The following is a 20965-nucleotide window of genomic DNA, read 5'->3' on the forward strand; positions in this document are numbered from 1 at the left end:
CTTGGATGAATAAAGAAAATGTAGTATATATACACAATAAAATACTATGCATCTACAATACAGAATACAATTTTGATATTTGCCACAACACAGATGAACGTGGAGGCCATTATGTTAAGTGAAATAAAACAGATACACTGAGACAAATACCACATGATCTTACACATATGTGAAATCTAATATAAACATTTATGATGAAGGCCTTATGCAACTAGTCTCGGCAATCAGTTTTTGAATATAACATCAAAGGCTCAGGAAAAAAAATATGGACACACACATGGTACCACATCACTGTATAAAAAATATCTCAAAAATATTCAAGGCAGGGCTTTAATTACATGCTTACACATCTATTTAAAATATCCCAAAAAAGCCGGGCGCGGTGGCTCATGCCTGTAATCCCAGCACTTTGGGAGGCCGAGGCAGGCACATCACGACGTCAGGAGATCGAGACCGTCCTGGCTAACACGGTGAAACCCCATCTCTACTAAAAATACAAAAAATTAGATGGGCATGGTGGCAGGTGCCTGTAGTCCCAACTACTTGGGAGGCTGAGGAAGGAGAATGGCGTGAACCCAGGAGGCGGAGCTTGCAGTGAGCCGAGATTGCATCACTGAACTCCAGCCTGGGTGACAGAGCGAGACTCTGTCTCAAAAAAAAAAAAAAAAAAAAAAAAAAAAAAATATATATATATATATATATATATATATATATATATATATCCCAAAAATATTCAAGGCAGGGCTTTAAATACATGTTTACACACGCATGTTCATTATTATTTACAAAAGACAATTCCTGGAAACACAAATGTCCCTTTAGAGATAAATATCAGATTTTTAAAATGTGACATATACATACAATATTTTATTTTAAAACAAAGATATTCTGACACATCTCTGTGGAGAAAAAGTTAAATATTACATTTGAACTCAATTGAACATGGACACAAACAATGGTCACCAAGTCCCCGAACAGGTTGTGTGAGCCCCTTGACGTCTTCAGCCAGCACTGTTTTGAAGAAATCTCTATTTCAATCTATTCCTATACGTTAGTTATTGAAAAAGAATAGACAATCACAAAAACAAGTTGACCATTTTGTGTTCCTTGAGCCCAGTTCACGAAATGCCCTAGTGATGGGACCTCGTGCCAAACAACTCATTACAAAAATAGCTAGGGTCTCATAGCATGACGAAGCTTCATGAGACCCCTCCTCGTCTGTGCACGGATGGTGGCTGACTCTGGAGCCCAGGCTGTTGCTTCCCAGTCTGGTGGTGAATTCTCCATAGTCTGGTGAATGTAAATATATATACCCTTTCTCCCTTCTCCCCTTCCCACTGCAATTTGGTTATTACATTTGCTTATTTTATTCTTATTCTGCATTGCTATTTACGTGAAATAAAGGTTGTTTATCCTTAAAGGTATTGTGTGTGTGTCTTCTTCTCCCCTAATGCATTTCCTGCATAGAACATTTTGGGTGTCAGGAACATGATCCAAAAGCGAAAACGTGCCATTTTTCAGCCACGAGGACTGGGCTGGGAGGTTGGGGGCTTCCCATATCCTGGGATGGGAACTCCCCTAGTTCTCTCCCTTGGCCATTGAGTGGTCCAACGGAACTGGCCTTTTTGAAAATTGGGAATCTAAATTAGTGCATTTTGAACCGTTGGCTGTCTGTGAGGTGCGCAGGGAATCCCAGTTGGTAAAGGGAATGCTGAGGTAATTTCCCGGTGTGGATGGTGCTTGCTTACTGCTTGTAAGTTAATGTGTCAAGATAGGGACTGGTTGCTACACGAGAAATGTAAGCTGGAAAAAAAATGCTAATCTGACATCCTGACTGGCCCTGGCCAGGCCTGTGTCTTGACTGACCAGGCTCAAAGCTATCAGCCTATTGCTGAAAAAAGCAGCTGTCCAAATAGCCGGTCAGGGTAAAACTGAAGAACTAGTCGGCTGGGGCTTGGAGCAGGTAAAAACCCAGCTCCCATCTCAAGGATGGGAAATTAACCCTAGGAAAATTCAAGAACCTGCAAAAACTGTAAAATTCCTTGGCATCCTCTGAAATACACGGTAATAGTCCATTTTACAAAAGGCTAAGGCTAAAATACTAGAATTTGCAACCCCTACCACTAAAAAGGAGGCCCAGAAATTTATTGGCTTGTTTGGATTGTGGAGACATCATATGCCCCACATGGGTAACATTTTACAACCTCTGCGTGCAGTCACTAGAAAACGCTATGACTTTCACTGGGGACAGAAAGAGAGCGTGGCTTTTCAACAAGCTGAACAAGCGGTGCAACTGACCCCAGATCTATGGCCCATACGAAACAGGCCAGTAGAACTGCAAGTAGCTGTCCTAGATCAACATGCTAATTGGAGTCTTAGGCAGAAACAAGGTGGGAAGAGGGTACCTTTGGGGTTTTGGACCCAGAAACTGCCATAGGCTGGCAAAGCTTATACCCCTTCCAAGAAGCAATTGTTAGCTTTTTATTGGGCTTTGCTGGAAACAGAGGACCTCTGCTTCAACCATGAGGTCTTTATGAGGCCTGAAATTCCTATTATGACTTGGGTCATGAGTTTCCCCAATACTCACCAGATAGGGCACACTCAAGAAAGCAGCATTATAAAATGGAAATGGTATACACAAGATAGGGATAAGCCAGGACCAAAGGGGATACTGCTTTTGCATAAGGATGTACAAAACTTGCCAGCTCAGAAAACCACTGAGCAAGCCCTTCAGATAGGGAAGGAAACCTCCCCCATCCAATGGGACAAATCCTTTAAAAAACTAAGCCCAGAGGACAGAAACATGCCTGGTTTACTAATGGACCACCAAATACACTGGTGGCACTCGACGCTAGAAGGCCGCGGCTTACAGTCCTGTTAGAAAACATAAGCATTTCTGATGAAGGAAAAGGTGGAAGCAGCTAGCTGGTTGAACCAGTAACGGTCCTCTGATCTATTTAGGAGGAGGCCAGAGGGATTTGTCAGTTGTATACCAACTCTTGGTCAGTAGCAGATGGTCTTACTACCTGGTTGCCCCAGTGGCAACGAAACAAATGGTTAATTGGGAATAAAGAGGTTTGGGGAAAAAAATACTGGGAAGATACCTGAATCCTGGCACACACCACCATTATCACTGTTCTCCATGTTGATGCTCATGCATCTCTATTTTCTCTTGACAGACTATTTAATCAGCTGGCAGATCAACAGGCCAAAATTTCCACCACAACTGCAAACTTGAATGTGGATGAATGGATTACATGTTCAAGCCTGGTAATGAGAGGCATTATAATGGAATAACCTATCTACTAATGGTCAGCACATGTGTCTTTGTGTCTGAGGCCAAGGATAAATTCATCAACTGGGTAGCCACCACTATAGAAGAAGCCAACCACAATCAATGTCGGCTATGCGTCCAGCTGCCAGAGGCCGCCAGGAATGAGCTACCTTGAAGAATCGTCCGTGACAACATTTCTGAATGGCTATGTCACTATCAATGGGGCCACAACAACAACACTTGCAATCCAACCTGGACTTCCTATGACCAAATCAAGCAATCTATTTATGCCCAAGTCAGGTGAAAGGTGAACTCCACCCTCACCGTGCATCAAAAGCCTTGGTATCCTGCCCAATATGCCTGGAACGGTATATATTGGGAATCTGCTGTGCTGGTGGCCGGATTCCATATAGCCCCCGCCACCCGCCACTTTGTCTGGAGGCCTTAAATGGCTCCTCTAATGTTACTCTGGGTTTCTCCCACCAGACAACTGTCAACACATACTCCAAATCAACAGCATTGTCCCTAATGAAACACAATCTCTTTCCTACTTTAATAACACATTAGTACACTATGATTACAGTAACTATATTGCAGTCCCCTGGGGGGGCCCTCTGGATATGTGGATACTACGGGTGGTGATACCTGCCCCTACAATGGACAGAGAGATACACTTGGGGGTGGCCATTAATTCCATCCACCATACAAATGCGCTGGACTCCCTGGTGGTGATAGCCTACTACAGTATTCTCCCCTGCTGCTGGTACAATCCTGCTTCAGCAGCAAATTAAAATATTAAGCTTACATGTAGACAAAGCTCTTAATGATAGTAGCACTGGACTTATGTTGTTGTCAGAGGAATTTGCTCAGCTGTGTACTGTTGTGTTGCAAAACTGAATGGCTTTAGAGATGCTTACCGCAGCCCAAGGAGGGGTTTGAGCCTTACTGCATACTGAATGTTATGTGTATATCCCTGACAATTCTCACAAACTCTCCTTGCAAAGCCATGGTGGGTGTGGTTTTTATTAACTCTGCTTTTAGTTCTCCTGTGCTTACCTGTATCTGTAATCTATATCAACTATGCCTTCCCCATGTATCTGTAAGGGTATTTTCCTACAGTTGAGGATCAAACTGAGGCCGAATGTGGAGGAAAAGTTAAATATTAAATTTGAACTCAATTGAACATGGACACAAACAATGGTCACCAAATCCCGGAATGGGCTGTGTGAGCCCCTTGACACGTTCATCCAGTGCCGTTTTGGAGAAATCTCTATTTCAATCTATTCCTATATGTTAGTTATTGAAAAACAATAGACAATTGCAAAAACAAGTTGATCTTTTTGTGTTCCTTGAGCTCAGGTACAAAAGCCCCTCGTGACTGGGCCTCATGCCAAACAACTCATTACAAAAAGAGCTAGGGTCCCACACTGCGCCAAAGCTTCACGAGACCTCTCCTCATCTGTGCACAGATGAATGGTGGACTCTAGAGCCCAGGCTGTTTTGCTTCCCGGTCTGGTGGTGAATCCTCCATAGTCTGGTGAATGTAAATATATGTATCTCTTTTCCCTTCTCCCCTTCCCACTGCAATCTGCTTATTATATCATTTGCTTATATACCTACATTGCCATTTACATGGGATAAAGGTTGTTTACCCTTAAAGATATTGTGTGTGTGTCTTTCCTTCTCCATTCACCCCGCAGCACACAACAATCTTACAAAAACAAAAGTCTAAGGCCAGTTGTCCTGGCTCACACCTGTAATCCTAGCACTTTGGGAGGCCAAGGCGGGCGGATCACCTGAGGTCAAGTGATCGAGACCATCCTGGCCAACACGGTGAAACCCTGTCTCTACTAAAAATACAAAATTAGCTGGGCATGGTAGTGCACACCTGTGGTCCCAGCTACTTGGGAGGCTGAGGCAGGAGAATCGTTTGAATCTGGGAGGCAGAGGTTGCAGTAAGCCGAGATCGTGCCACTGCGCTCTAGCCTGGCAACAGAGCAAGACTCCATCTCAAAACAACCAACCAACCAACCAAAAACAAAGCCTAAGAACATTAAGACAGTAAAAAAAAAAAAAAAAAAAAGAAAAGAAAATATTACACCAATGACAATATAAAAATCAGTCAAAATTACAGAAACAGTAAGTAAAATGGTGTTCTTCAGGAGCTGAAGAAAAAGAAAAAAATGGCAGTTTATAGTTCATAGAGTATTAAACTTTTGTAAGACAAAATGCAGAGATCCATTTCAAAATAATGTAAATGTACTTAACTCCACTAGACTGTACACTTGAAAACCTTTAGGCAATTTTATGTTTTTCATCACAACTAAATATTTACATCTACCTAAAAAGGTTCCATTTTTCAAAAATCACCTTCGAATAACAAGTGTTTCTCTCACAAAACATAATCAAACAATAAATAGGTGGTAATATTCCACTGTTTCTCTGCCTACTCACCTACAAAAGAAAACAGTGATGATCACCAAAAAAATTTTTATTTATTTATTTATTTATTTATTTATTTATTGAGATGGAGTCTCGCTCTGTCACCCAGGCTGGAGTGCAGTGGCACGATGTCGGCTCACTGCAACCTCCGCCTCCCGGGTTCAAGTGATTCTCCTGCCTCAGCCTCCTGAGTAGCTGGGATTACAGGCATGTGCCACCACACCTGGCTAATTTTCTATTTTTAGTAGAGACAGGGTTTCTCCATGTTGGTCAGGCTGGTCTTGAACTCCTGACCTCAGGTGATCCACCCGCCTCGGCCTCCCAAAGTGCTGGGATTACATTACAGGCGTGAGCCACCATGCCCGGCCTATCAAAAAAATAATTTATAAACCAGGTAAGGGCAATATTTATAAAGGCAAACACCACATAGATAACTTTTATAGGCAATAGAAATCTCTGAATTATACATATATTTTAAATTGCTTCGAGTAAAACCCAATGATTTTTATTTGAATTAATTTTATTTGAATTAAACACCACATGGTCATAAAAGGTACAGAGTTGAAAATTACCATACAAATATGAAAATTAAAAATAGGCCAGGCACGGTGGCTTATGCCTGTAATCCCAACACTTTGGGAGGCCAATGTGGGCGGATCATGAGGTCAAGAGATCGAGACCATTCTGGCTAACATGGTGAAACCCTGTCTCTACTAAAAATACAAAAATTAGCTGGGTGTGGTAGCGCACGCCTGTAGTACCAGCTACTTGGGAGCCTGAGGCAGAAGAATCACTTGAATCCGGGAGGCGGAGGTTGCAGTGAGCCGAGACTGTGCCACTGCACTCCTGCCTAGCAACAGAGCGAGACTCCATAATTAATAAATAAATTAATAAATAAATGATGGAGGAGAACCTACATGAAAACACTCCCCAGTAAAATAGAGTTGAAAGAATAAAAAATTCTGATCTATAAAACACTGAATATAATATAGATGTATCATAAAAACAATCCTTTAACTACAGTTTTCAACTCTGACTATGTACTTAATGAAGATGTGGCATTTTGAATCCTTACATGCAAAGAAAATGCATCTCAATTAAAAAATGCTCTAATAAGAATGAAGCATTTCAATACAATTATTTATTACACAATGAGTAAATGTGAGCATTTTATTTCAGAAATTTTGAATTTGAAATCAGATAAATTTGACATAGAATATATCAGAAACTGAAAACACAGTAAGATGGCAGGAGGTTCTCTACCCACAACTTCTACAGTTATAAAAAAGCAGCAGTTATGTCCTGAAAAAAGGAACTTTATGGGAGCTTTGGAATCCATGTCAAGGGTTGTGAACCCAAGACTGAGGAGGGCTGTATTGAAAAGACATGCCCTTGCTTGAGTGGCATGCTTGCCCATCACAGTCCCAGCTCCAGAATAAAATATGTCCAATTTTCATTGTAGACTTAGCTGTAGACCATTTGGTTTTGTTCCTGCTACTAGCACCATCTGTGAAGACACCTAAACCAAGACACCTATGCCTCAGGTGAAAGGCCTTTAGAAGTTGGTTCTATCTGTGATCTCTGAATTAGCCCAAAATCCACCCTTTGCACATATCAGTCATGGTGTGGAAGAAATCCTGCCCAGACACCCACAGAGAGAAACATCCATCTGTGCCCCTGGATGTAGGCTTGCCAATATTTATTTATGGTGGATCTTGACGTGGCACTATAACCTGATTCCAAGTCCATGCAACCAAAGTCCAGAAGAATTTTTTCCTAACCTGGGACCTACCAAAAGACACACCTGTATGTGCCCCTGTAGGCATGCTGACTTTATTCCCACTGTGAATCGTGAAGCAGTCCTATAACCAAGCTCTGGTCTCTGTCACCTAGAGTCTGAAAGAAGTCCTGCCAACCCAGAAATCTGGAGGGAGAAATGCCATGAACCCAAAAACAGACCTGAACACTTTGGTCTCAGCTGTGTATCCTGAAGCAGCCGCATGAATCAGTTTCACACCCTCTTAGCTGTGATCAAGGGTCAGTACTGCTCATTTAGGAACCTGTCCAATGACTAGGTTAGAGCATTTCCAAATACCTCGCAAGAGCGACACAGCGGGAGCCACACCTGCTCACATTGATTTGTATCAGCACCTTAATCTGCAGATATAACTGGAAGCTTTTTTCCTCAGTGCCAGTCATATTGATCAACATCTTGAAGAAAGTTCAGTCTTCTCAGAAAATAGATAGAATCCACAACTGTCTGATGCCCAGATAACAGGTCTCCCAAGCATGAATTTCACTGCAGACCCAGTAGGACTTATGTAACCTGGATCTGAAACACTTTGTTACAATCTCAGTGGAAATCTCATCAGCCCAGAATCCAACAGAAGATATTTACCTCCCCAAACTAGTCTATAATGACTGAAAGAGGTATTTACTCCTTCAGATGCAAGGACATCAAAACAAGGCTTCATGACTTATGAAGGATCAGGCAAACATAACACCACTAAAGGAAACTAAAAATGCTCCAGGAACCACTAACAATAACACACAGATCTAAGCCAGGCGTGGTAGCTCACGCCTGTAATCCCAGCACTTTGGAGGCCAAGGCGGGCATATCACCCAAGGTCAGGAGTTCGAGACCAGCCTGGCCAACATGGCAAGACCCCATCTCTACTAAAAATACAAAAATTAGCAGGGCGTGGTGGCATGTGCCTGTAGTCCCAGCCACCCAGGAGGCTGAGGCAGGAAAATCGCTGGAACCCAGGGGGCAGAGGCTGCAGTGAGCTGAGATTGCGCCACTGCACTCCAGCCTGGGTGACAGAGCAAGACTCCGTCTAAAGAAAAAAAAAAAACAGATCTAAAAAATGCCTAACAGAAAATGTTCAGGGCAGCCAGAGAGAAAGGTCAGGTTACCCACAAAGGGAAGCCCATCAGACTAACAGCAGATCTCTCTGCAGAAACCCTACAAGCCAGAAGAAAGTGGGGGCCAATATTCAACATTCTTAAAGAAAATCATTTTCAACCCAGAATTTCATATCCAGCCAAAGCAAGCTTCATAAGCGAAGGAAAAATAAAATCCTTTACAAACAAGCAAATGCTGAGAGATTTTGTCACCACCAGGCCTGCCTTAGAAGAGCTCTTGAAGGATGGACATATGAAAAAGAAAAACCGGTACCACCCACTGCAAAAACATACCAAACTGTAAAGACCATCGACACTATGAAGAAACTGCACCAACTAATGGGCAAAATAACCAGCTAGCATCATAATGACAGTATCAAATTTACATGTAACAATATTAATCTTAAATGTAAAACGGCTAAATGCCCCAATTAAAAGACACAGACTGGAAAATTAGAGTCAAGACCCATCAGTGTGCTATATTGAGGAGACCCATCTCATGTGCAAAGACAAACACAGGCTCAAAATAAAGGGAGGGAGGAATATTTACCAAGCAAATGGAAAGCAAAAAAAAAAAGCAGCAGTTGCAATCCTAGTCTCTGATAAAACAGACTTTAAACCAACAAAGATAAAAAACAGAAGGGGTCAGGTGCAGTGGCTCACACCTGTAACTCCCAGCACTTTGAGAGGCCGAGGTGGACAGATCACGAGGTCAGGAGATCAAGACCATCCGTGGTTAACATGGTGAAACCCCATCTCTACTAAAAATACAAAAAATTAGCCGGGCGTGGTGGCGGGCGCCTGTAGTCCCAGCTACTCAGGAGGCTGAGGCAGGAGAATGGCGTGAACCCAGGAGGCGGAGCTTCCAGTGAGCTGAGATTGTGCCACTACACTCCAGCCTGGGCAAGAGAGCAAGACTCCGTCTCAAAAAACAAAAGGTGGGGAGGGGGCATTACCTAATGGTAAAGGGATGAATGCAACAAGAAGAGATAACTATCCTAAATATATATGCACCCAATACAGGAGCACCCAGATTCATAAAGCAAGTTTTTAGAGACCCACAAAGAGACTTAGACTCTCACACAATAATAATGGGAGACTTTAACACCCCACTGTCAATATTAGATCAATGAGACAGAAAATTAACAAGGATATTCAGGACTTGAACTCACCTCTGGACCAAGCAGACCTAATAGACATCGACAGAACTCTCCACCCCAAATCAATAGAACATACATTATTCTCGGCACCACATCGCACTTAATCTAAAGTTGACCACATAATTGGAAGTAAAACACACTTCAGCAAATGCAGAAGAACGAAAATTATAACAGTCTCTCAGACAACAGTGCAATCAAATTAGGACTCAGGATTAAGAAACTCAAAACCGCACAACTACATGGAAACTGAACAACTTGCTCCTGAATGACTACTGGGTAAATAATGAAATTAAGGTAGAAATAAATAAGTTCTTTGAAACCAATGAGAACAAAGACACAACCTACTAGAATCTCTGGTACACAGCCAAAGCAGTCTTTGGAGGGAAATCTATACCACTAAATGCCCACAAAAGAAAGCAGAAAAGACCTAAAATTGACACCTTATCATCACAATTAAAAGAACTAGAGAAGCAGGTGCAAACAAATTCAAAAGCTAGCAGAAGACAAGAAATAACTAAGATCAGAGCAGAACTGGAGGAAATAGAGACACGAAAGACCCTTTCAAAAAAAAAAAAAAAATCAACAACTCCAGGAGGCGGTTTTTTGAAAAGATCAACAAAATAGATAGACCACTAGCAACACTACCAAAGAAGAAAAGAGAGAAGAATCAAATAGACACAATAAAAAATGATAAAGGGGATATCAACACTGATCCCACAGCAACAAACTACCATCAGAGAATACGATAAACAACTCTACGCAAATAAACTAGAAAATCCAGAAGAAATGGATAAATTCCTGGACACATACACCCTCCCAAGACTTAACCAGGAAGAAGTTGAACCCCTGAATAGACCAGTAACAAGTTCTGAAATTGAGGCAGTAATTAATAGCCTACCAACCAAAAAAAGCCACGACCAGATGGATTCACAGCCAATTCTACTAACGGTACAAAGGGGAGCTGGTACCATGCCTTCTGAAACTATTCCAAATAATAGAAAAAGAGGGACTCCTCCCTAACTCATTTTATGAGGCCAGCATCATCCTGATAACAAAGCCTGGCAGAGACACAACAAAAGAAAAAATTTCAGGCCAATATCCCCGATGAACATCGATGTGAAAATCCTCAATAAAATACTGGCAAACCAAATGAATCCAGCAGCGCATCAAAAAGCTTATCCGCCATGATCAACTCGGCTTCATCCCTAGCATGAAACACTAGTTCAACATAACGCCAATCAATAAATGTAATCAATTACATAAACAGAACTGATGACAAAAACCACATGATTATCTCAATAGATGCAGAAAGGGCCTTCAATAAAATTCAACACCCCTTCATGCTAAAAACTCTCAATCAACTAGGTACTGATGGAATGTATCTCAAAATAATAAGAGCTATTTATGACAAACACAGCCAATATTATACTGAATGGGCAAAAGCTGGAAGCATTCCCTTTGAAAACCGGGACCAGACAAGGATGCCCTCTCTCACCACTCCTACTCAAAATAGTATTGGAAAGCCGGGTGTGGTGGCTCATGCCTGTAATCCCAGCACTTTGGGAGGCTGAGGTGGGTGGATCACTTGAGGTCAGGAGTTCAAGACCAGCCTGACCAATATGGTGAAACCCTGTCTCTACCAAAAATACAAAACTTAGCCAGGCGTGGTGGCACATGCCTGTAATCCCAGCTACTCGGGAGGCTGAGGCAGGAGAATTGCATGAACCCAGGAGATGGAGGTTGCAGTGAGCCAAGATCACGCCACTGCACTCCAACCTAGGTGACAAAGCAAGACTCCATCTCAAAAAAAAAAAAATAGTATTGGAAATTCTGGCCAAGGCAATTAGGCAAGAGAAAGAAAGAAAGGGTATTCAAATAGGAAGACAGGAAGTCAAATTGTCTCTGTTTGCAGATGACATGATTGTATATTTAGAAAACCCAATCGTCTCAGCCCAAAATCTCCTTAAGCTGATATGCAACTTCAGCAGTCTCAGGATACAAAACTGATTTGTAAAAATCACAACATTCCTATATACCAATAATAGACAAACAGAGAGCCAAATCATGAGTGAACTCCCATTCACAACTGCTACAAAAAGAATAAAATACCTAGGAATACAATTTACAAGGGATGTAAAAGACCTCTTCAAGGAGAACTACAAACCACTGCTCAAGGAAATAAGAGGACACAAACAAATGGAAAAACATTCCATGCTCATGGATAGAAAGAATCAATTATCATGAAATGGCCATACTGCCCAAAGTAATTTATAGATTCAATGCTATTCCCATCAAGCTACCACTGACTTTCTTCACAGAATTGGAGAAAACTACTTTAAATTTCATATGGAACCAAAAATAGCCCATATAGTCAAGACAATCCTAAGCAGAAAGAACAAAGCTGGAGGCATCAAGCTACCTGACTTCAAACTATACTACAAGGCTACAGGAACCAAAACAGCATGGTACTGATACCAAAACAGAGATACAGACCAATGGAACAGAACAGATGCCTCAGAAATAACACCACACATCTACAACCATCTGATCTTCGACAAACCTGACAAAAACAAGCAACAGGGAAAGGATTCCCTATTTAATAAATGGTGTTGGGAAAACTGGCTAGCCATATGCAGAAAACTGAAACTGGACCCCTTCCTTACACCTTATACAACAATTAACTCAAGATGGATTAAAGACGTAAATGTAAGGCCTAAAATCATAAAAACCCTAGAAGAAAACCTAGGCAATACCATTCAGGACACGGGCACAGGCAAAGACTTCATGACTAAAACACCAAAAGCAATGGCAACAAAAGCCAAAATTGACAAATGGGACCTAATTAAACTAAAGAGCTTCTGCACAGCAAAAGAAGTTATCATCAGAGTGAACAGGCAACCTACAGAATGGGAGAAAATTTTTTTGCAATCTACCCATCTGACAAAGGAATAATATCCAGAAACTACAAAGAACTTAAACAAATTTACAAGAGAAAACCAAACCACCCCATCAAAAAGTGGGCAAAGGATATGAACAGACAGTTCTCAAAAGAAGACATTTATGTGGCCAACAAACATATGAGAAAAAGCTCATCATCACTGGTCGTTAGAGAAATGCAAATCAAAACCACAATAAGATACCATCTTATGCCAGTTAGAATGGCAATCATTAAGAAGTCAGGAAACAATAGGTGCTGGAGAGGATGTGGAGAAATAGGAATGCTTTTACACTGTTGGTGGGAGTGTAAGCTAGTTCAATCATTGTGGAAGACAGTGTGGCGATTCCTCAAGGATCTAGACCCAGAAATACCATTTGACCCCATAATCCCATTACTGGATATATACCCAAAGGATTATAAATCATTCTACTACAAAGACACATGAACACGTATTTTTATTGCAGCACTGTTTACAGTAGCAAAGATTTGGAACCAACCCAAATGCCCATCAATGGTAGACTGGATAAAGAAAATGTGGCACATATACACCATGGAATGCTATGGAGCCATAAAAAAGGATGAGTTCATGTCCTATGCAGGGACATGGATGAAGCTGGAAACCATCATTCTCAGCAAACTAACACAAAGACAGGAAACCAAACACTGCATGTTCTCACTCCTAAGTGGGAGTTGAACAATGAGAACACATGGACACACCAAGGGAAACATCACACACCGGGACTTGTAAGGGAATGGGGGGGCTAGGGGAGGGATAGCATTAGGAGAAATACCTAATGTAGATGACGGGTTGATGGGTGCAGCAAACCACCATGGCATGTGTATACCTATGTAACAAACCTGCACATTCCACACATATACCTCAGAACTTAGAGCATAATAATAAAAAATAAATTGCTAATACAGATGAAAAAAATGGCTAACAGAGAATTCAAAATAATTATCTTAAAAAATCTCGATAAGATGCAAAAGTACAAAGATTACTAAATTTTTTGCAACAATGTATGAAGAAAATCAATTATAATAAAGAGAAATCATTAAGGAACCAAGGAGATATGCTGAAGCACACAATAGTAGAACTAAAAAATTTTAACAGAAAGCTTTAACAAGGAGACTCAGTTATACAGAGGATAAAATCAGCAAACTTTAAAGTCATTTGAGGCTGGGTGCGGTTGCGCACACCCGTAATCCCAGCACTTTGGGAGGCCAAGGCGGGTGGATCACCTGAGGTCAGGGGTTCAAGACCAGCCTGGCCAACATGGTGAAACCCATCTCTACTAAAAATACAAAAATTGGCTGGACATGGTGGCAGGTGCCTGTAATCCTAGCTACTTGGGGGCTGAGGCAGGAGAATCGCTTGAACTTGGGAGGCAGAGATTGCAGTGAGCCGAGATCACACCACTGCACTCCAGCCTGGGCTACAGAGCGAGACTCCACCTCAAAAAAAAAAAAAAAAAAAAAAAAAAAAAAAGTCATTTGAAAGTTCCTAATTAAAAAAGAAAAAAATGAAAGAGTGAATAAAGCATATAGCTTCAATAATCTGTTAATGGTACATAATAATATAATATAAAAAGATGTAAAGTGTGACATAAATAGTGTGTTGAAGGGAGTAAAACTGTTTAATATTTTTATACATAGAGGTTAACTTTTGCTTGAGGCCAGGAGTTCAAAACCAGTTGGTCAATATAGCAGGACCCTGTCTCTAAAATAAATACAGGAATAAAATAAAATAAAGATTTCAGAATGCTATTTAGTCTTTTTTTAAAAAGCAGCAGCTGGGGCTGGGCACGGTGGCTCACGCCTGTAATCCCAGCACTTTGGGAGGCCGAGGCAGGAGGATCACGAGGTCAGGAGATCGAGACCATCATGGCTAACACGGTGAAACCCTGTCTCTACTAAAAATACAAAAAAACAAAATTAGCCAGGTGTGGTGGCAGGTGCCTGCAGTCTCAGCTACTCGGGAGGCTGAGGCAGAAGAATTGCTTGAACCCAGGAGACGGAGGTTGTGGTGAGCCAAGATCGTGCCCCTGGACTCCAGCCTGGGTGATAGAGCAAGATTCCATTAAAAAAAAAAAAAAAAAAAAAAAAACAGCAGCTGGGCCTGATGATACATGCCTGTAAACCTAGCACTTTGGGAGGCCATGGCAGGTGGATTTCTGGAGCCCAGGAATTCAAGATCAGCCTGAGCAACATAGCAAAACCCTGTCTCTACAAAAAAATACCAAAAAACTTAGCTGGACCTGGTGGCGTGTACTTGTATTCCCAGCTACTTGGGAGGCTGAGATGGGAAAATTGTTTGATATTGGAGAGTTGAGGCCGAACTGAGCTGTGAATGCACCACTGCACTACAGCCTGGGAAACAAAGCAAGACCCTATGTGAATAAAAAAGAAGTTAGATTGTTATCTTAAGCTAGGCTTTTGTTTTTTGTTTTTTGTTTTTGAGACGGAGTCTCACTCTGTCGCCCAGGCTGGAGTGCAGTGGTGCCATCTCGGCTTACTGCAAGCTCCGCGCCCTGGGTTCACGCCATTCTCCTGCCTCAGCCTCCCAAGTAGCTGGGACTACAGGCATCCACCACCACGCCCGGCTAATTTTTTTGTATTTTTAGTAGAGATGGGTTTCCACCATGTTAGCCAGGATGGTCTCGATCTCCTGACCTCATGATCGGCCTCGTGATCGGCCTCCCAAAGTGCTGGGATTACAGGCGTGAGCCACTGTGCCTGGCCAAGCTACGCTTTTATAATTATGAGATATTTTATGTCTCTTGGAAATTACAAAAAAAACAAAACAAAACTGCAGTAGATACACACATGAAAAAGGAAAACAAAGCATGTAACAATAGAAACAAAACAACTCAACACTACACAAGGGAAGACAGCATGAAAGAATTAAAAAACATAAACTACTACATGGTCAGAAAACAATGAACAAAATGGTAGTCATAAGTTATTTCTCTGCCTTTTATCTTTTTTGTTGTCGTTTTTCTTTTCTTTTTTTTTTTTTTTGAGGTGGAGTCTCACTCTGTCGTTCAGGCTGGAATGCAGTGGCACGATCTTGGCTCACTGCAACCTCCGCCTCCAGGGTTGAAGCGATTCTCTTGCCTCAGCCTCAGTTATTAAAAGAAAACTGCAGAACTCCTCGTTGGTTTTCCTTTACCTAATGATTTCTGTGAAGTGAGACTTGGGTAGTAAGAAAAAGGAATTAGACACTCTACCTGCCACCCTGCATGCGTGTGCACTCGCACACATGCTGTCTTCATGTAATCCAGTACCTTTACTTTCCTTTGAAACTGGTAAGGTTAAAATGGGGGGAAATCCTATATGTTTGCAATAATACCTTTTTGGAAAATTTAAGAAATCAAACTCCCCAGGCTCTCCATCTTCATTTATGCTTGAGTTGTTATGTGCTTTGAACTCTATCAGAAGTTTTACTAAAATGTTGAAGAAATAATTCACTTTCATCTGCTTTCTACATTTTGTACATCTCAGTTCATAAAGGAAAGCTTGTTGATAGTGTAGTTTTCTAAATGCTGCAAATTTGCAGCCATTACCACTACCAAAGAAGTCTGAATGAGGGATTTTTTTCTTTGTTAAAATAGTTCCTGTTTCTGTAGAAATTTCATTTGTAGATTAAACTGCGATGGATGAGATATCAAAAAAACAAAGAAAGAAAGTGACATCTCAGGAGAAATCACTCATTATGGCAAAGAGAGTACCAAAGGCAATGGTATTAAATGATTCATGAGAATCCAACCATATAATCCAGCACCTCCCACCAGGCCCCACCTACAACATTCAGGCTTACAATTTGATGTGAGATTTGAATGGCGCCACAGATCCAAACCATATTACTTACAAAAGCCAAAAAGTGAAAAACCTCAAACATCCTTCAACAGATGAATAATTTAAAAGGATGCGGCTTGGCCGGGCGCAGTGGCTCACGCCTGTAATCCCAGCACTTTGGGAGGCCAAGGCAGGCAGATCACAAGGTCAGGGGATAGAGATCATCCTGGCTAACACGGTGAAACCCCGTCTCTACTAAAAATACAAAAAAAAAAATTAGCCGGGCGTGGTGGCAGGTACCTGTAGTCCCAGCTGGAGGCTGACGCAGGAGAATGGTGTGAACCCAGGAGGTGGAGCTTGCAGTGAGCCGAGATTGCGCCACTGCACTCCAGCCTGGGTGACAGAGCAAGACTCCATCTCAAAAAAAACAAAAACAAAAACAAAAACAAAAGGATGTGGCTTACATGGCTTACACATACAATGAAAAATTCTTTAGAATCAAATGAAAATATCTTGTCGGATCATACAATAAGGATAAATCTTAAAGCCATTATTTTAATAAGACACTATTTAGACACCATTATTTAATAAGACACTAACAAAGTGACAGTGTATGATTCCACTTACATAAGATATTTTAAGTAGTAAATTCCTAGAAAACATAAGTAGAATGGTGCTTGCCTATAGTTAGGGTTGTGAAACCTCAGTGGAGTCAAAGACCAAGGAAGGGTTATTTGGAAAAAGCAGGCCCTCACCCAGGTGGCCAACTCCAGAGCCCATAGACATGGCTACAGACAAGAAAATGGTGCATGCAGCTTGGTCTTACTGAGGATTATGAAGCAGTTCTCAATCTCAGCTATAGTCCAGAAATGGTCCTTCCCATCAAGAGACCTGCAGGAAGACACACCCAGCCATGACCCTGGAGGCAGGCCTGCAGATCCTGGCCTCAGTTGTGCTCCTTGAAGCAGCCCTGTGACTCAGTTCAAGCCATTTGTAGTCACAGTCCGTGGCCACTCGTACACACTCAGAGGCCCACAGAGAGACCTATAAAAACTGTTCCCAGGGGCTGGGCACGGTGGCTCACGCCTGTAAGCCCAGCACTTTGGGAGGCCGAGGCGGGCAAATCAGGAGGTCAGGAGATCAAGACCAGCCTGGCTAACACAGTGAAACCCCGTCTCTACTAAAAATACAAAAAATTAGCCGAGCGTGCCGGGTGCGGTGGCTCACACCTGTAATCCCAGCACTTTGGGAGGCCGAGGCGGGCGGATCACGAGGTCAGGAGATCGAGACCGCGGTGAAACCCCGTCTCTATTAAAAATACAAAAATTTAGCCTGGCACGGTGACGGGCGCCTGTAGTCCCAGCTACTTGGGGGGCTGAGGCAGGAGAATGGCATGAACCCAGCAGGCGGAGCTTGCAGTGAGCTGAGATAGCGCCACTGCACTCCAGCCTGGGTGACAGAGTAAGACTCCGACTCAAAAAAAAAAAAAAAAATTAGCTGGGTGTGATGGAAGCGCCTGTACTCCCAGCTAGTTGGGAGGCTGAGGCAGGAGAATCGCTTGAACCTGGGAGGCGGAGGTTGCAGTGAGCCAAGTTCATGGCACTACACTCCAGCCTGGGCGACAGAACCAGACTCTGTCACAAAAAAAAGAAAAAAAAAAAACTGTTCCCAGGTAGTCAGTAAAAGCTAAACCCATTTATACACCTGGTATTTGGGCCATCATATGCAGACAAATTTCAAAACCCAATCCTACTGCCTGCCATATAGATTAATGTCCTCAAGGAAATCTAATCTTTCCAGGGCCCAGAAATAATCTGTGACTGTCTAAATCTCTGGTAACACAACCCTCAAAGGCAGGCCACACAGCAGACCCAGCAGCACCCTTGAGACTCAGCTACAACCCTTCTTCTCTGCAACCCCAGAGGTAATCTCATCAGCCTGGGGACCCAACAAAAGGAGATGTTTACCTGTCAAAAAACAGATTATACAAACTGTAATCATTGTTAAATCCTTAAAATATACAGACACAGGTCTGCTTCAGGGACCACAGCTGAAGCCAAGATCTGCAAGCATGCCTCCAGGACCACAGCTTCTATCTTAACATTATTACCAAAAGTTTGTATCAGAACAATTAGGCAAGAAAAAGGAGAACAAAGCTCTGCTGCATGCAAAAGAAGAAAAAATGTTACTGTTTGTAGATAATATGATCATGCATATATATGAAACCCTAGGGTAGAATAACAAAAACTGAACTAATAAAAGCATTCATTAAGGTATCAGGATACATAACCAACATGTAAATACTTGCGGGTTTTTTTGTGTGTGTTTTTGAAACATGGTCTCACTCTGAGGCCCAGGCTCATCTCAAACTCCTGTGCTCAAGTGATCCACATGCCTTGGCCTCTGAAAGTGCTGGGATTACAAAAATGAACCACTACACCTGCCCCAACATACAAATATTTGTTTCATTTCCATAAAGTAACAACAAAATTTCCCAAAAAAAAGAAAAAAATTCAATTTACAATACTATAAAAATAAGAAATTCAAAATAAATTTAACAAATGAAATAAAAAATTTATACACTAAATACAATAAAGCACAAAATCTAGTGTATAACAATAAATGTATACACTAAATACAATAATGACAGAAATTGAAGCAGACACAAACACATATTTCATTAGGATCACTAATATTGTCAAAGTATATTATCGAAAGTGATTTGTAGATTCAAACGCGATCCCTATCAAAATTTTAGTGTCATTTTTCACAGTAATAGAAAACACAATTGTAAAATTTAAGTGTAACCTTAAACAACTTTAAATAATCTGAGCCATCGTGAGAAAGAACAAAGCTAGGGGCATCACACTTCTTAATTTTAAACTTTATGTAAAGGTTGTAGTAAGCAAAAGAGTATGGCATGTGCATAAACACACATACAAAAACCAATGAACAGAATAGAGAGCCCAGAAACAAATCCATGCATACAAGGTCAACGAATTTTGGCAAGGGGATCATGAATATACAATTCAGAAATTATAGTCTTGTCAATACATGGTGCTAGAAAAACTGGAGAGCCACAAGCAAAAGAATAAAAGTAGAACTTTTTTTTTGAGATGGTCTCGTTCTGTTGCCCAGACTGGAGTGCAGTGGCGCCATCTCGGCTCACTGCAAGCTCCCGCCTCACGGGTTCACGCCATTCTCCTGCCTCAGCCTCCCGAGTAGCTAGGACTACAGGCATCCGCCACCATGCCCAGCTAATTTTTTGTATTTTTAGTAGAGACGGGGTTTCACCACGTTAGCCAGGATGGTCTCCATCTCCCGACCTCGTGACCCACCTGCCTCTGCCTCCCAAAGTGCTGGGATTACAGGCGTGAGCCACTGTGCCTGGCAAAAGTAGACCATTGTCTTATACCATACCCCAAAACTAACTCAAAATGAAACACTTACACGTAAGACAAAAACCTTAGAACTCCTGAAGAAAACATATGGAAAAACCTTGATACTGGTCTTGGCAATAATTTTTTGATATGCCATCAAAAGCAAAGCAACAACAAAAAATACAAACAAGTGGGATTGTATCAAAGTAAACTGCTTCTTCACAGCAAAGAGAAACAAAATTTCTAAAAACTCTACAGGATAGAAATATTTGCGAGCGATATACCTGATAACAAGTTAATTTTGGGAGAACAAGGCGGGAGGATCACTTGAGGTCAGGAGATCGAGACCGGCCTGACAAACATAGAGAAACCCCATCTCTACTAAAAATACAAAATTAGCCAAGTCTGGTGGTGCATGCCTGTAATTCCCAGCTACTTGGGAGGCTGAGGCAGAAGAATCGCTTGAACCCGGGAGGCAGAGATTGCAGTGAGCCGAGATCATGCTACTGTACTCCAGCCCGGGCAACAAGAGCAAAACTCTGTCTCAAAAAATAAAATAAAATAAAATAGAAGGCTGGGCGCAGCAGCTCACACCTGTAATTCCAGCAATTTGGGAGGCCAAGAGATCGAGACCATCCTGGCCAACATGGTGAAACCCCAGCTCTACTAAAAAATACAAAACTTAGCTGGGTGTGGTGGTGTGCACCAGGAATCACAGCTACTCGGGAGGCTAAGGCAGGAGAATTGCTTGAACCCAGGAGGCGGAGTTAGCAGTGAGCTGAGATCATGCCACCGCACTGTAGCCTGGTGACAGAGGAAGACTCTGTCTCAAAAAAAAGAAAAGAAGTTAATATCCATATCCAAAATGTTTAAGAAACTTCTGCAATTCAAAGCAAAACAATAATAATGATGATAACCCATTCAAAAATGGGCAAAAGGTTAGATTTTTTTTCCCAAAGACATACATACAAGGTATATGCTGTATGCTGTTAGTGAGATGTAAATTGATAAAATCATCATAAAAACCAGTAAAAAATAAAAATGGACATATCATATAATCCAGCAATAC

The 20965-nt window shown here is 41.7% G+C and overlaps 1 protein-coding gene across 6 annotated transcripts in view; it reads right to left on the bottom strand.

Moving 5' to 3' along the window:
• ZNF721 (zinc finger protein 721) overlaps positions 1-20965 on the bottom strand; it is an 84675-nt gene that overhangs the window by 36415 nt on the left and 27295 nt on the right. For 2 of the 6 annotated variants that reach the window (XM_063603613.1, XM_063603614.1), the window contains one exon: positions 5163-5318. The exons of the other annotated variants lie outside the window; for them this stretch is intronic. In XM_063603613.1, the coding sequence (XP_063459683.1) occupies positions 5163-5318 (156 nt within the window). The remainder of the gene's footprint in view (positions 1-5162; positions 5319-20965) is intronic. 6 annotated transcript variants of the gene reach the window in all.

The sequence above is a fragment of the Pan paniscus genome, chromosome 3, assembly GCF_029289425.2.
Source record: "Pan paniscus chromosome 3, NHGRI_mPanPan1-v2.0_pri, whole genome shotgun sequence".
Classification (NCBI taxonomy): domain Eukaryota; kingdom Metazoa; phylum Chordata; class Mammalia; order Primates; family Hominidae; genus Pan; species Pan paniscus.